This window comes from Dasypus novemcinctus, chromosome 9 (genome assembly GCF_030445035.2).
Source record: "Dasypus novemcinctus isolate mDasNov1 chromosome 9, mDasNov1.1.hap2, whole genome shotgun sequence".
Lineage (NCBI taxonomy): Eukaryota > Metazoa > Chordata > Mammalia > Cingulata > Dasypodidae > Dasypus > Dasypus novemcinctus.
The window spans coordinates 24598726-24616493 of record NC_080681.1 but is presented as its reverse complement, the minus strand read 5'-3'; the positions used below and the strand labels follow the sequence as shown (position 1 = coordinate 24616493).

At 37.4% G+C, this 17768-nt stretch overlaps 1 protein-coding gene across 9 annotated transcripts in view; it reads left to right on the top strand.

Moving 5' to 3' along the window:
• The window catches only part of CDC14A (cell division cycle 14A), a 193875-nt gene that overhangs the window by 28117 nt on the left and 147990 nt on the right, over positions 1-17768 (top strand). For all 9 annotated transcript variants that reach the window (XM_012530321.4, XM_058303114.1, XM_058303118.2 and 6 more), the window contains 2 exons: positions 4558-4633; positions 16141-16233. In XM_012530321.4, the coding sequence (XP_012385775.2) occupies positions 4558-4633; positions 16141-16233 (169 nt within the window). The remainder of the gene's footprint in view (positions 1-4557; positions 4634-16140; positions 16234-17768) is intronic.

The window sequence follows — 17768 nt, the reverse complement described above, 5'->3', positions numbered from 1 at the left end:
AAATGTTAACATGGAAATTTAGATTCTGAGGCATCTATTCCTTAAGCTTGTATCCAGCTCGTGTTATGACAGATCCTTCATTGAATGTCAGAAGCTAAAAAAAAAAAAAAAAAAGGAAAAAAAGAAAACATCTTTCCCAGTCTTTGCTGATTGACCTCTGTGAGTGCTTTCCTTCAGAATTTATCTATACAATGAATTTAGAGAATTGCTTGAGGCCAAAGTGTAGGGACCACCCTGATCCTTTCTGTACATGCCTTGATGTGGGCATGCCCATGTGTCCCTGGAAATTCCCTGTTTATGAATATCCCCTCTTCCCTAGAAAATAGTTTTGTCATGTTGCTGGTCACTTCACTGTATGTCTTATACCAGCGATCCCTTGCCCCAGGCAGCCACTTGATGCTCTGCTATGGTGTTCTGAAGAAGAGCTCTGTGAGTACATGCAGGGCAAGTTCTGGGACAGGAAGTCCTCAAGCTACCACCAGAGAGATCAGGCCAGACATACATGCTCCCAGTATGTGCCACAAGATTACTCTGCTCCCTCCAGAACCTGGACCATCTGCACTGGAAGCACAGGCTGGCTCTGTGCAGAGCTGGTGAGGGGTGGGAGAAAGATCAGTCACAAGAACCTCCTGCTTTAGGTAGCTTCTTCTTGATTGGGTGGTTACCCCATTGCGACAGTCCTTTAACAGTTTTCTGGAGCTGTAAAAAAGATGTTTCTGTCAGTTTTTACTGGTTTTACAAAGCTTCTGCTGGGGGCAGGGAGCTCTGAAGCATTTCATTCCTACATCTTTTTTTTTTTTTTTTAAAGCAAATCAATTGATACATATTAATAAAGCATACAATTCATCCAGAGTGTACAATCAATGGTATTTGGTATAAACACATGGATTTGCATTCATCTTCTTCAATCATTATTAGAGCATTTTCATTATGTCAATAATAATAATAATAAACAAAAAATAAGCAATATTCTTCACCTCTCAATCTCCCCTTTTCCCCTGCTGTACATAGCTGCTATTTCTGGCTATTCTTGTACAATTATTTATTTATTAATCATTTTTCTTGAGATGTGTTCACGTACCATATGATCTATCCAAAGTGTATAATCAATGACTTTTAGTATAATCACAATGTTGTGCATTCATTACCACTAAAAATTTTAGAACCATTTCATACTGCAAAAAAAAGCTACTCCACACTCCTTAGCATGCTTTCCTTAGCCCTGCATAACTACAAATCTAATTTCATCTTTATAAATTGATGTATATTTACAAGTTTATATAAATGGAATCATACAATATGTTATACAATATATTTAGTTCGTAGTAGCGCCATCATACAGTATTTGTCCTTTTGTGTCTGGCTTGCTCCACTAACATGATGTCCTCCAGGTTCACCCATATTGTCATATGCTTTATGATTTCATTTCTTCTTACAGTGGCATAATATTCCATTGTATGAATACACCACAATTTATCCGTTCATTGGTTGATGGACATCTGGGTTGTTTCCAACTTTTGGCAATTGTAAATAATGCTGCTATGAACATTGAGAATACATATGTCTCTTCATGTCACTGCTCTAAGTTCTTCTGGGTATATACCCTGTTGTGGTATTGCTGGGTCATGTGGAAAATCTATATTCAACTTCCTTAAGAACTGCTGAACAATCCTCTGCAGTGGCTGTAGCATTCTATATTCCCACCAACAGTGAATAAGTATTCCTATCTTTCCACATTCTCTCCAACACTTGTAGTTGTCTGTCTTTTTAATGGTGGCCATTCTTATAGGTGTGAAATGATATCTCATTGTAGTTTTGATTTGCATTTTCCTAATCATTAGTGATGTTGAACATTTTTTCATGTGTTTTTTTTTGTTTTGTTTTTTTTCCATTTGTATTTCTTCTTTGGACAACTGCTTATTCAAGTCTTTTACCCATCAGGTTGTTTGTCTTTTTATTGTTGAATTGTAACATCTCTATATATATCATGGATATTAAACCATTATTGGACATGTGATTTCCAAATATTTTCTCTCATTGAATAAACTGCTCTTTCACCCTTTTTATTTTAAAAAATATTTATTTATTTATTTACTTTATCCCTGTTTTCCCTGATGGTTCACTCATCTGTCTGCTTCTTGTTTGTTTGCTTGCCTTCTCCAGAAGGCACTGGGAACCGAACCTGGGATCTCCTAACGGGCTGAGGCACATCAGCTCCCTGCGGACCATGGCATCTGCTGGCTGCTCATTATGGTGGGGATGGTGTCTAGCTCTCTTGTGTTGGGATGTGCCATCTGCTTGTCTTCTTTTAGGAGGGACTGGGACCTGAACCTCGGACCTCCCTTGTGGTTGACCGGCATCCAAGTGGTTGAGCCATATCTGTTTTCCCCCTTTTCACCCTTTTGTTAAAGTCCTGCGAGGTATGAAATTTTAAGTTTGAGGAGGTCCCATTTATCCATTCTTTGTTTTGTTGCTTGTGCTTTGGGTGTAAGGTCCAAGAAACTACCACCTACCACAAGGTCTTTAAGATCATACCTACATCTTGATTGGGCAGTTCAGCATTCTTTACTCATCTAAGGCTAGTGACTATTGGCAGATTTGATGTAGTTAATGGCATATTTGCCATTATAGTGTAATTTGAGTGACAGAAAAAAATGAAAAGCAAGTGATTCCCTCAGAGTGTTTTTTGGGTATGAATTTTTTGAAATTTTTATTTAATAAATTTGCTTTCTAGTATAAAATTGAATTTAGAATTTAATGAGCAAACTTCATAGTGAAGACCCATTTCTTGAAGTTTTGTATTATGAGCTGGATATTCTAAGCATATAAATTATAAAATACCAGACCCTGACTGACTGGCTTACACAGTATTTGGGCAAGTAGGATCTACATTTAAAAAGATAATTCACAAGTTAGAATTTGACTGGATTTTAAGGAAGTTAGAGTATAGCAGAAAGAGGAGTGTTCCAGGCAAGTAGATTACATGAGTGAAGGTTTGGATTAAGAATAGACATGGAATATTTGGGAATAAGGAATGGACTTATTTGTTGAAATGAAGATTCCAAATGGAGACGTATTAGGAAATAAGGTCAGCCTGGCAGCTAGGGATATGATGTGTAGAGCTTTGATTGCTGGGCCAAGGAATTATTCTGAAGGTTGTTAGGAGTCATTAAACATTTTTAAATAGTGGGGGAATATGTGGGAGGATATAAGATGATTGGAAAGGAGAGAGAGCAAATTTAAACAGTATAGGTGGTAGGTGAAGGTGGGTCTGGACTTCTCTTGCTAAAGTGAGAACAAAAAAGGAAGAGGTGATTTAACATGGTAGTTTATTTGATACAGAAGAATTTAAATTTATAAATATTTCTTGTGATTTAAGGGAGAAGTTATGGTTTCATGCCAGAGTGACTGGGAGAGACTTATTTTTTCAGTCTGAAGGAAAGGTGTGTTGAATTTTAGACATTTTTCAGTTCTAGGTGGTAGAAGAACATGTAGATGGTGATGTTCAGTTGGTAGGTAAAGATGAAAAAGACTGGGAAACGGACTTGGCCCAGTGGTTAGGGTGTCCGTCTACCACATGGGAGGTCCACGGTTCAAACCCCGGGCCTCCTTGACCCGTGTGGAGCTGGCCCATGCGCAGTGCTGATGCGCGCAAGGAGTGCCCTGCCATGCAGGGGTGTCCCCCTCGTAGGGGAGCCCCACACGCAAGGAGTGCACCCCGTAAGGAGAGCCGCCCAGCGTGAAAGAAAGTGCAGCCTGCCCAGGAATGGCACCGCCCACACTTCCCTTGCCGCTGACGACAACAGAAGCGGACAAAGAAACAAGACGCAGCAAAAAGACAGAGAACAGACGTGGGGGGGGGGGGGGGGATTAAATAAATAAATAAATGTTAAAAAAAAAGATGGAAAAGACTGATGCTGGAATTACAAATACAGTAGATGTCTCTTGGTAGGACTATTGATTAAATTCAAGGCAGTGGATGAGAAAGAGAAGATCTGTGGATCGATTGATGACTATATTCTTGAGATGAAAGAGAGTGGGGACAGGGAGAGGAGCCAGTGTGTCATATTATACAGAAAATGCAAGGAGAATGAGAACTGAAGAGAGACCACTATATTTAAGATACTTTGGAATTGAGAGCTTTAGAGTGAAATAGTTGGAATTGGAACCCAGAGCACATGAGCTTTATGACTAAGTCGATAATGGGGAAATAAAAGCAGGAAGTGTTGGCACAAGCGTTTGTTATGCTTACATTGGTTCTTCAAGTGCTTGCTTTTCCATCCTTTTCCTTCATGTTCAGGCAGGGAGATAAAAGAGGTGAAACTCAGCACTGTCCAACTAGCTCCCTGTTAAGAGACTGGTAGTAGTAACTGGAGTGGGTAGTAGGGTGAAACCATTAGTTATTTAGATTACCGTGAATCACATTGGTCATATAAATGATCCTCATTTGTGAATATAATTGGAATTTGATTACTTATTTTATGAAATTAAGAATTAAGCCTTAATGTTACTGAAAATTACATTTTGACTAAATACTATGTATTTTTAAAATCCCAGTTTCTATGCAGATTTTGGACCTCTGAACTTGGCAATGGTGTATAGATACTGCTGTAAACTGAACAAGAAACTAAAAGTGAGTATTGTGGTGGTGTTTATATACTTTGGTATTAAAACATTTGAACCGTGAAATCTGACAAATGGAGTCACTGTGCACATACCATTTAGTTAGGTAATCTTGATCTTTGGAAATTTATGTGAGCAGTTTACCTAGACGTTGAAATTGATCCTCCTGATTATAGCACAAGGGACATGTTCAACTCTTTCATTTTTCAGGATGAATTGAAACATGAGCTGTATGAAGTTTGTTGGAATGGTGATCTAGGAAAGAAAGCACAAATCCTTTTAGATTGTAATTAATGAGTCTCTATCAAATTCCCTCCTAGGATAATTTTTCTGAAACCTTCAGTTCTGCTTCTGTACAGTGTTACTAGGTGATGAAGGGGTTCATCATTGCACGGCGGGTTTACTGGTGCATTACATTTTACTCTTTGAGCAAGATTTGAAATTTTTGCATATTCCTTGAATGTCATCTCTCCAGAATCCAAAAGGCAAGTGAGACTGATGAACTAGCAGTGATAGAGCTTGCTTGGACTCTACCTATTATGACAGAATTAGGCTCATATAATTAGTATTCACGTATATTTTTATTTTGCATGGGGATCTGGTTTTATTTTCTCTACTCAGGTATGGGTTTAGGCATGTGGTTCCCCCCTTCCCCCCCTTCAGCTCTAAGCATATTTGAGGAAAAGAAACATCTGTTTTTGTTTTGGTAAACTTATTTCCTCACTTAGAAAGCAATATTTAATCTATGTTTTCCTTTCAATTTTCTAAATGAGGACTTTAAATATAATGTTTCAACATGGAAAGTAAATTACTATATAGTATACTCTTTGGGATAACTGCTAAATTATAATGCTCAGATAGTTTGTTTCTGTTGAATAAAATGTCACTGGTTTTACATAGTACAGTGCTTTGTACATATTAGTTGCTCAGTGATTGTTTTGATTCGATTGATTTTCATTGAACTTAGGTCTAAAAGGTAGTATGTAGTAGAAAATTTACTATAGAATATGTAGTATATTTATAAATTTTTGTCTATATCTCAAAATGCTGAATGGTCATGGACTGATACCTGGAGATCAATATTCATTCAATTTTTCTAGGAATCATTTTGTAAAGAACTGTCTGACTTGAAAACATATGTAAATTCCTTCAAATAAGTATCATTTAAACCAGGTCTATGGTTTTCAGAAAAGATACTGCTGCCTATAATTTAGAATATAAAACTGAGATTTTTGTATGAACTATGGAAATAAATAATGTGCTTTTTATAAAAAAAATGTACTTTTAATGGATGAATTTTTAAGGAAAGGATAATTTATAAGTAATTGAAGCCCAATTCTTCCTTTGGGAACGGAGGAATTTCTTTCCTTTTTTGATTAGACTGTTAGTATGCAGTTAGTTTGAAGTGGGGATTATAATTAACAATCTGGAGCCTGAGTTCTATCTGGAATGACCAAAAAGAAAGAAACCATTATTAGAAAAAGAAAATTTTTGGTCTAACTCAGTTCTCTACTTATACCGATTGCCCAAAAGTAGATGAATTAAATAAAGACTATTTATGCAACCATATTTTACACAGAACAGTATGGCTAAATATATATATAAATTTGTTTTGATTTATTTTCATTTATAAAGTTTTCTTTCAACATAAGGTGTTATAAAGTTCAGACAATTCCCTTAGTTCCTTTTAGAGATCAGGTGGTCAGTTAAATGCCTAGAATGATAGTTTTAGTTTTAGAACAATTTAAAAATATGCCCTAGCCCATAGTGGACACTTCATTACTCATTAAAGGTATGAATTTTCAAAGCCCAAATCTTTGCAAATCATTGGTTATGTTATGGGACATACCAAGTACAATCTTTATACGAGGGGGAAAGGATTGATTTTACCAATCCAAAGTTGTAATTGTTTCAATCTTGCAGAATTATATTAATAGTTTCTTTGTCTATAAAATAGAAATTATTGAGCTCTCACGGGGTGGTGGTTAGGATTATATTAAAAAATATATGTAAAAGAGCTTTGTAAACTTTAAGGACTAAACAAAAGAAAGTTAATATACATTTGTGAGTTCTGATAGGAAATACAATGAAGACAATTCTTCAGCCAAGGTTATGAATGCTCTCCTAGGCCTCACAGCTATCATTTCCTTGTGGAAAAGCTGTCCAATATTGTTTTAGAAATCTAAATGACCTTTAGTTCAGCCTCCTGGTTTTATAGGTGCAGAAAGGGAGGCCCAGATGTGGTATGTGACTTTCCAAAGGCTGCAAGGTAAAGTGGAGCTAGATTTCACAGCTGTCTGTGGTGTTCATGTTCCTCCTCTTCGCCTTTGTGGTAACCACAGCCTCTGGTTTATAATCTTCCCAGGCTCACTCTGACTGACTTCACCATGTTGTCCAACAGTGGCCTCGAGTCTCCTCTTCCTCTTCTGTTCTGGTGACTGTTACTGTCATCCAGCTGCTTCATTTCCAGGAACCCAGACTCCAGGCTGAATATACCCTTCTTGTTATACACTTCCCACAGTTTTTCTCTTGCCCTAATGCCATCTCTAGACCTTCAGTTTCCTTATTCCCATAGTCCATCTGCTCTCTACTTTTGTTTCTTGCCTGCAGCCCATGATCACTCATTTCGGTAAGGGCTTTGGGCTTGCATTGCCAGTTTTCACCCTTGCATTTTCTCAGCAGATGATTTCACACACTAATTCGCTATTCCTGCCACTCCCTTCTGTGCACCTTACCCTGGACCACAGCAGTCCTCCGTATTTGTTCATGATGCCCGCTCTGACTGGAATGCCCTGTCCCTATGGCTCAAGAACACCTAGTTCTTTAAGATCTTGCTCAGGCACCACCACTTCTAGGAAGCATATCCTGCCCTTCCAAGCTGTTAGAGGCACCTCCCTTGTTTTCCCATAATTCATGTGTAGATTTCTATTATTGATGAGTTACAATTATATGTACTTTCTGTCTCTCTCTAGACTATGAGCTCCTAGAGCCTGGGAACATGCCATATATCTTTGTGTCTCCAGTACCCAGCACAGGGTCACTGACCACTCAGAAGCTTTTATTGACCTTATCATGATCCCTTTGACTTACAGATCTTCTCTTATCATTTTGCCTCCAGACATTTCAGAATAACCTGTCCTCAGAGTCTTTATTACCTTGTTTTGCTACACATTGATTTCTTAATTCTTTCCTCTCTAATTTTTGCCTTCTCTATTCTTTGTACTGGAACTGCTCTAGAGACATCTTTATAGTGAATCCGATGGCATTTGTTTGGTCCTTAGACTTCTTTTCTTCTCTGAATAATTCGGTACTATTTTAATCAATAACTCCTTAGAATTTTTCTGCTGTTAAGAAGAAGAAGAAGAAGAAGAACTCTTCTAGCACATTTTGTTTTTTAGTTTGAAGATTTTTTTATTCCTTCCAATAAAATAAAAAATTCCCATATTCCATGCCTTATGTAGCTGGATAATATTTTGCAGTGGAATCATTCCAAACCCAAATTCCTTATTTTTCATATATCAAAATATTTTTTTAGGTTGATGATTTGAGCTTGTGATTTATTGCAATTTGTGTGTGAATTATGTTCACAATGGCCTTAGTTTTATTTATGTTAGGATGAAAAATTATACATCAAAACTCTTCTTAGATTAAAAAAAAAAAACAACCAAAAACCACCACTACCACCAAAAAACCCTGCTACTTATTTTAAAGTATACTTTATAAAAATTTTAAGTACTAAGAGATCTGTATTAATTGGTTGCATTTTTCTATTTCTGGCCAATAGTTATCTTTTTTTTCATTTAAAAATTTTTAATGAAGTTTATCATTCATACATGAACATACTTAATAAGTGTATTGTAAAAGCTGTGAACTTACAAAACTAACATGCATATCATCATTACAAGGCCCCATACATCATCCCACCACCACCACCTTGCATTGTTGTGATATATTTGTTAGAAACCATGAAAGAGCATCATCAAAATACTGCTACTAACTATAGCCTGTATCTTATATTTGATGTATTTTCCTCCCAACTTACTTGATTAAAACCCTGTATTAATATTATATATTAGTTATAGTTCATGAGAGAATGTTCTCATATTTTTTCTGTTACCCTAAGTCCATCTTCCACTGCAGGATTCCCTGTGTTATACAGTCCCATGCTCTGTACAATCCATTCAAAGTGTATGCTCAGTGGCTCTCATTTTCATCATACCAATAGTTAACTCTTTTATTTTTTTTAGGAGGTACTGGGGATTGAACCCCGGGATCTTGTACATGGGAAGCAGATGTTCAATCACTGAGCTACATCTATTCCCCCAATAGTTATCTTAATGGGAGAAGCAGTTGTAAGAGGGAAGATTTATTGGAAGTGAGAACAATTTTCAAAAATTGTATATTTTATTTAACATGAAATTTCATCAACAGTTGATAGACTAAAGAAGGAATTATTAATTTGGTATTTAAAGGGATCCATAACTCCCTGAAATTATATATAAAAATTTGTGCGTATTTATATTTTTGTTCTCGAAGGACTCACAGCTTTCTTTCAGTTTCTCAAAGGGATTCTTCACACAGACAATGCTAAGAACAGTGGGCTTAATTATAAGGACTTTTAAAAGAGAAGACTACTATAAAAGGCAAAGTAGTGGTATTAAAAGAAACCCAACAATACCTTCTCCAAACCTAATCTGTTAAAATATTTCAATTACTGATTTAATAATATGAATGTTATATGATTTAACTGGCTTTTCCTAAATTAGTCAATATAGTTTTAGTTATTGATTTCGTTTTCCTCAATGAAAATAAAACCTCAGTTTGGGGATAAAAAAACGTATCTAAGAGCATCATTGAAAAAAGGGAAGGGAAGCAAATGTGGCTCAAGCAATTGGGCTCCCATCTACCATATGGGAGGTCCAGGGTTCAATGCCCAGGGCCTCCTGCTGAAGGCAAGCTAGCACATGCGGCAAGCTGGCCCACGTGGAGTGCTGGCCTATGCGGAGTGCTGGCCTATGCAGAGTGCTGGCCTGCACACGGTACTGCCCTGTGCAGGAGTGCTGCCCCTCGTGGAGAGCTGGTGCAGCAAGATGATGCAACAAAAAAGAGACACAGAGGAGAGATGATAAGAGATGCAGCAGATCAGGGAGTTGAGGTGATGCAAGAGAATGATCGCCTCTCTCCCACTCTGCAAGGTTCCAAGATCGGTTCCCAGAGTTGCCTAATGAGAATACAGGCAGACACAGAAGAACACACAGTGAACGGACCCAGAGAGCAGACACAGGGAGGGGGTGGGGGGTGGGGGGTAGAATAAGTAAATAAATCTTTTTTTTTAAAAAAGAACAAAAGCTTAGAAAAAAAAGAAAAAAGGGAACATTTTCTTGGGCAGTGATTTTTTTTTCAATACCTGCCCTCATGAGTCAACAGTACAATTACAATAATCTTGGGGACTCTCAAAAGTTTTGAAAGAGTATTCACAAAAATATAATTTTAAATTGACAAAATATCCCACATTGCTCTTTCAGGGTAAAAGGGAAGGGGGTACCATGAATGAATGACTGTATTAAAGTACTAAATGTACCTGGCAGATGGCCAGGGTTCAGTGAACGTCCTTGTTGCTGAATGAATCACTGCAGTAATCTGATAATGGTAACCAGGCACCTGCCGCAGTATCAGGTGGTTGTACACAAGAACTCTTTTGATATCATGATTAGACCACCCTTTTATTATAACTACAAAACATGTTGAGATTTCTTCATGAAGTTAGCTTCTGTTTCAGGTTCATAGGCATTGGAGGAAAAACAAGTTAAATTCTAGAGATAGTTCATGTGGTTTAAAGAGGTAATGGGGGTTTTAAAGTAGTGTTAACTCACATGGGAGCATATGCAAGTCATGGATCCCTTAAGCTCATTCAGGAATTCTCAGGCAGCAAGAATCCCCAAATGCCCTCAAGTATATTATTAGCATGATCGAATAATCTTTATGAGCAACTTTTCTCTGACATTTTAACTTCTATTTTAATCAAATGTAGAAAACGGAAATGCTTTTTTCTTTTTAAAGGAACTGTTCAACCTACTCTAATTACTTTAGCTATAAATTAAAGCATAAACCATATTTTGTTTTGTACAGCCAAAGAAAATTTTCAAGAGTATCCCTTTCCTGAGAATGTTGGAGGTAAAACATGTAGAGGTCATGACTGCTCACAGGAAGACCTGTTCATTTTCTATGGCTTTTGCAGTGAGATGACCACTGATTGCTATGGAGATGCTGATTGCTGCGACAGTTACTGGGCTAGCCTAGTCTCCTGTAAGAGAATGATGCCTTTGGTCACTGTGGTGTCCCTGTGTTTTGATTCCCTTCATCTGACCTCCATCATGACAGAGCTTGCTTGTTTAGGGAAGTGCATGGACTCTTTTTTGTTTTTAAAGAGCATCTTTTCCAGGCAGCACTAATGTGTTCCTTACCTAAATCAGACTGATGTGCACGGCTTAAGTGAATGCACTGTTTTAAACAAATAACTCGATTTTACTTTTAAGCACGGCAAACTTTACCGAAAGGCTGCTTGAAAATTCTGTTTCTTTAAATTGGCCATTAATTTTTTCTTCTTAATTTCGCTTAATTGTGTCTCCTTTTGTTGTTGAGTGGTTAGGTAGTGTGTGGTCTTCTGACCTAAATTGAACAAGTGCATGAACTGTCCATATCACCACAACCCAAGGATAGCCTAGCTATTTGTTATTTGTGTAGCATGTCGTCATTTTCACCTCTCTCAGAACTGCTGTGGCTTGTTTTCCACAAGGAGTGACCCCACCAGAATGTAATCTTTCATATAGTTTTCCTTTTGGAGATAGAAAATGTTTGTCTGGGGTCAATACCCCCATCTTAGTTTGCATTGCTCTAGTGCAGAAGTGACTGTATTTTGGTTTTACATAGTACCATTAAGTATTTACATGATATGTTATACACTTATCTCCATTTACATAAGGGTGGTAAAATGTTGACTCATAGGTGAGCAATACAGGTCTAGAGACTTCTGTAGGTTTCATTATGTTAATTGTAATATATCTTCAGTAATAAAGCCCAATCTCATATCTACTATTTTTTACCTTGTGAAGTGAAACAGTTATTGTACCTGTAATTAAGATCATTCCATTGGTCCTTGCTGTATTGTGAGTGCATCCAGTGCAGTTACTCTCTTCTTTATGTATTAAATCTTGGCTGATACTTTGGCCTTGTTTAGCATCAGATGTTCACTGTGAACACTATTGAGGCTGGTGATCAGGGTTCCCCTCCCTTTGTCTGCACATTGTTCAGCACAGTGCTTGGCACACAAGAGCTGCTTAACATATATTGACAGAATAAACTGAACTTAATTCAGCCACAGTATCCTGGCACATTCAGTCCACAGATGTGTTTTATTGGTTGTGAGAACAGTTTTAAAATTTCGCGTTTATAGCCAACAAGCTGCAGTTTATGAAAATTCACATAAAATTCTGAATTTCTGGCTTCTTTAAATATTGCACTACCTGACAATTCTGGGCCCAGAGTCCTGTGTGGGAGCAGCAGTTTAGAACTTTGGTTAGGGCATGCTTCTCTAGTGTACCTACTGGCCCTTGAGAGCATCTGAATTTGGAACCTCTGGAATAACCCCCATTTGAACTGACTTAGTTACTGACTCGTTAAAGGAACTTTCTCCAAAGGTGTTATCCACCTGGAATATATGAAATTACAAATTGTATTAAAAGTTTTCTGAGGAATCTGGGGAAATATATTTTTTGCAATATTTTTTAAGAGGCATATGGCGTGATTTGGCATTCCTTGATAAGGTCTTTTAGGCCTACTTGCTGGGAGGGGCAGCATTTTAGGATCCATATAGAACATTTCCAAGTTTATAATCAATCACATTTTTGTGGAACTCTTCTCCAAAGTTTAGCAATTTCTTAGAGCTGTGGCTTTCAAAGTGTATTTCCTTGTCCAGTGATCCTAGTATTCACTGGGGAACTTGCAGATTCTGAGTCCCAGAAATCTGGCTCTTACTAAGCCCTCCAGGTGATTTGGAACTACTGTTTTAGGATGAAACATAACACAAAAATATAATAATAAAATATAGCTTAGTTTTAGATTTGGTTTGTTTTTATTTTTGAAAGATTTAAGTAATATTAATTGATTCAGCCTGAGAATTGTTTAAATTCTGAACCATGAAATTTATGGCCTCATAATTGAGATTTATACAAATTTTCCAGCTTAGTGAGAGTTCTGGATTTTTGGCTACTGACTTATGTTCTGGTAAAACACAACATGCTCATTATATTTCAGACTTGCACAAGAGATTCTGCCTCCTGTCAAACAGGACCCCTCTGGCATTGTTCCAATTGCTTTGGGAAATGGTGGAATGTAGCAAGTGACCAATAAATGTTTGTGCTATTATTATAGTGGGCTGGCTATGTCCACTTAAGTTAAGAGGGCTCAGAAGGCTGTACATCCTAGTTTCAAGATAGAAATCTAAAATATTGTGTGGGTAGTGGGTGCAGGTTATGATTCGTAATGGGTGACGTGCAGCCTGCTGCAGAGCAGGCAGCGTCCTGAGGTCTTAAGTATTCCTTCTGTGACATCCTCCCCTTTACACTTATGACTCTTCACTTGATTTGGCCAATTTCTAAATTTACTTTGCTCCTGTACACAGGGTTTTTGTAATCTCTGAGCCTCTCATGTAAAGCAGAAAGAATCTTTAATTAGAGCATACAGCTCATTGAAAGCCAGAAGCAATGGTATAACTTTGCAAATGTTCCCCTTTTAAGGGCTTGGCAGACCTACCAGCTGCAGAGGAGACAGGCCAGAGGAAGGAGGAGGTGACTTTTCACGGTTGAGGCATGTTTTCTTGGTGCAGGGCAGAATCTGAGAAAATACTTACTGGGCTCATTCATGAGTTAGAGTCCTGTGGTCTCTAAACTGTACCTTTCTTTCCCGGCACGGTTAGTACCTCCATGACAGAGTTCAGAGAATGAGCTGGATGTTCCTCCAAAGTTTCTCCGGTCATCATTGTTGCCAGGGGGTAATATTGTTTCTTCTAGGGGTGCTTTGATATGTAATATGTAGTTTTTTTTTTTTTTTAATGGAGGGACTATTTAATATTTGAAAGGAAGAAACATCAGTGTTATTGTGTATCAGTCTAATCATATAAAACATCAGCTAACAGTTAATAAAATGTTTGATATCCCTAAAATCTTCCATCCCAGTATCAGAATGTCTTCTCTCATTTCCAACTCACTGCTATAAAACTGTAGGACAGAAAAACGGATACAATTGGGAAAGAGAGATCTTGTTTCATTAAGGAGGGGAATTAGGGGAAGCAGATATGGCTCAGTGGTTGAGCTCCTGCTTCTCAGGTACGAGGTCCTGGGTTCAATCTCTGGTACCTCCTGAAAAAAAAAAAGGACAAGGCCTTGCAAAACCGAAGATTTTTCTCTGTTATATAGCCTTTAGACATACTAATATATTGAGATTTAGAGACAATAAAAGGAGTTTAGGTGTTAAGATCCTTGATTCAATTCTCCTTTTGGTAAATCAAGCATACCCTATTGATGGAGAACAATAAGTGGCAAAAAAACAAACAGCTGATAAAATAAAATGAAATAGAATAGAAAGAGGTCATGTTCAGGCAGTCACTACTTCCAAGTTGAGAAAGCAAAGGAGACAAGTGTCAGCACCTTGGGCAGTGACTCCTGAAGTCATTAAGTAAAGTCAGTGCATTCACCTGAATTTAATAAGATATTATATGCTCTTTTCTTTATTTTGTAGGAGTGGTTTCATAAACCTATGAGGAAATAAGGACAATGCTAATAAGAGCTCCTCTTTGAGGCAAAGAGTAATTTTTAAGCATTCAATTAAAAAGGGCAATAATACTTTATTGTAATAGTAGTCAGAAAATGTGATTCTTGGTTACCAAAGAAATAAACACCTGACTTGGAGTGGTCAGGGTTCCTACATGCATTGCTGGGATATACACAGCTACCTGCTCTGTGGTTACATGTTAAAGCAAGAATGTTGCAGTTTCATCTTAGAACAGACTTGAGAGTTGGAAGAATTTCTTTTCCTTGTAGCAAACAGGGTGAAGAAAGGTAAATAGGAGAAGTGGACTTGACCCAATGGATAGGGCAACCGCCTACCACATGTGAGGTTCGCGGTTCAAACCCCAGGCCTCCTTGACCCATGTGGAGCTGGCCCATGCGCAGTGCTGATGTGTGCAAGGAGTGCTCTGCCACGCAGGGGTGTCCCCCGCATAGGGGAGCCCCATGCGCAAGGAGTGCGCCCCGTAAGGAGAGCCACCCAGTGAGAAAGAAAGTGCAGCCTGCCAAAGAATGGCACTGCACACATGGAGAGCTGACACAGCAAGATGACGCAACAAAAAGAAACACAGATTCCCAGTGCTGCTGATAAGGATAGAAGCGATCACAGAAGAACACACAGCGGATGGACACAGAGAGCAGATAACTGGGGGGAGGGGTAGGGGGGAAAGGGAGAAAAATAAAAAAATAAATCTTTAAAAAAAAAAGGTAAATAGTTCAGCTCTATTTCCATTTTTAAAAATCCTCTAAAAGTAGGGGTTCTCTGTGAGTTGTAGTCATTGTGTAAGTTAAAAAAGCAGTTTTTATTGTCAATACAAATTTATAGACAAGCAAATTGTACTAATGTGCATATATTTTGAAAACCATTTGTCAAAATACTATAGATATATGAATAAATTGAGCAGATTTCATTGACATGCATCAGTGTTCTCATTGTTTTAAATTCATTTTTGTTATTAGTAATTTTAATTTCATTATAGCAGATCTCTTTTTTGTTTACTTCTTTTCATGTTCCTAAGCATGTATACAACATACCATGTTGCTTATTCTAGATTTAGTTAAATACTTAAGCATGCAGCATATTGCCTGGCAAATGCTTAAAAATTGCTTGTTTGTCATGAATTTAATATATGATTACTTTATTATAATGTTTACTGATATAATTCTTTAGATGATTCATCTTTTCCTATTAACTATTATTTTTAGGTAATTAAAAGGGGATTATCATAGAGCATTATAGAAAGAAAATATTACTATTTGGTTCTCTAGCTAATTTAGGCACTTAAAATTTTTTAGAGAGAAAAATAGAATAGTTGACATATTTTAAAATATATAATATTAAAAGTATAGGTAGCTTCTGGGAGTAAGGTATGAAAAAGGGTGACTAGATTTTACATATAGGATCTAGTGAGTTGGAAATAATCATCAAAAATGGTTCCTGCTTGTAGAGGTTCCAATATTCTAACCATTTCCCACTGTATCAGTCTCCTTTCTTCATGAGAAATGTATTTGTTATATAGACAATTCTTACATTATGATTTGGATGCAGGAAGTCTGAGCTAGTAATCTCCCTTCCCCAAATGCTCAGTCTTTGACAGTTAGGAGAGAATGTTTATCTTCTGTATATTTTAGCATTGTCTCTGTGGTTACTACCTTTTTTATTTCCTCTGTCTAGTCATACAGTTTATCAAGAAAGAAAATTGTGCACTACACCTGTTTTGATCAACGGAAAAGAGCAAATGCAGCATTTTTGATAGGTGCTTATGCCGTAAGTACTTTCTCATGATTATTTTCTATAATTAGGCTAATAATGTTAACACTGGTGAATAAAATCCAGACCACTTTTTCAGTGGGACTGAATGATTATAGAGGTTATCAGCAGCTAAGGGATTCATCTGGAATAGAAAGTGTGTGGCCTAGTGTTGATAAGCTGCTTACTCTCTAGATTTTATTTTCTAGTAGCTAGTGAGAGAATCGTGGAACTGAAATGTGGAACTTGGATTCCACAGTTGTGTAGACGTTTTTAAAAAATACTAAGTAGGGATATTTCTAGGGGGAAATGTATACATATGTATATATATTTATGATATTGTGGAGGACTTTTAAAAACCCTTCAGGTATTTCATTTTGGGGAAGAGAGGAAATCCTGTATTACGTGGGTAGTATTAATTTTTATTTTTTTACAAAATTTTTTTTTCATCTTTTTCTCCAGTCTCTTCATCCATCTGTCCATCCATCCATACATTATATTTAAGCATTCACTATACACAAGACATTGTCCTAAGGGCTAGAGATATGTAGATTGATAAATCACAATTTGATATGGGGAAAGACGAAAAAACAAATTGAATTGCCATTTGTTATGACAGGGGTATGTATGTAGTGAAGCAGTGGCATAAAGCTGTAGAAATACATTCTACTTGGAGTGGGACACAGAACTCTTCATAAAAAAGGAAGTAACGGAGCTAGATCTTAAAGGATATTTAGCTATTCACCGTTTGGGAAGTAGAATATGGAAACATGAAATAGGGTCCTGTCAACCTATACCCCAGTCAACTGTAGGTATGACTGAGCTATAGGGTATGGGTATAGGCAGGATAGGAGGGAGGAGATGAGAAAGGGAACAAATCTTGCAGTGAATGGGCATGACGTTTTGAATTGGCAAAGGAGTTTTGACTTAGTCTGATACCAGTGGGTGGACCATGAAAGATTTTAGGCTGGGGAGTAAAATGGGCTCATTCATTTTAGGTCCATAGTCATCATGACAGAGGAGATTAGCTCCTAGTATTTTACTAAATTTATGTACAAGCCTTTGCAGTACATAGACTGAATATAAATCCTGCATATATTATAACTTCCCTGATAACTAGACAAGACTTTCTGAAAAGAGTTTCTGTTAGAAATTTTATTCTCCACAAGCACTAAAATGAAAATATGAGTTCTACGTGAACATGCTACAGGTTTGGTTGTGGAAAAGTTTGGAATTTTCTGTATAGATACTGGAATTGAGCAACAACTTGGAAGGCAGACATCTTTTTAGGGATGTGTCTGATATCCAGTTAGGTATATGCTGATTTAAGGTAGGGAGAAGAGAGGCATCATTTCTTCTCATCCTTGGTTAGGGGTAGGGGTGGGGAGGGGGCAGGGGGTTCTGTGCTTCTCTGAAGCCTGGAAACACACTGCTGCATGGCCTTTAAAGAGCATCCTTCTGAAAACCTTGACAGAAGGAGGCACCAGCTACTAGACATCAAATCAAATGTGGGGGGGGGGGGGGGCGGGGAAGGGGAGTAGGCAAAAGACCAG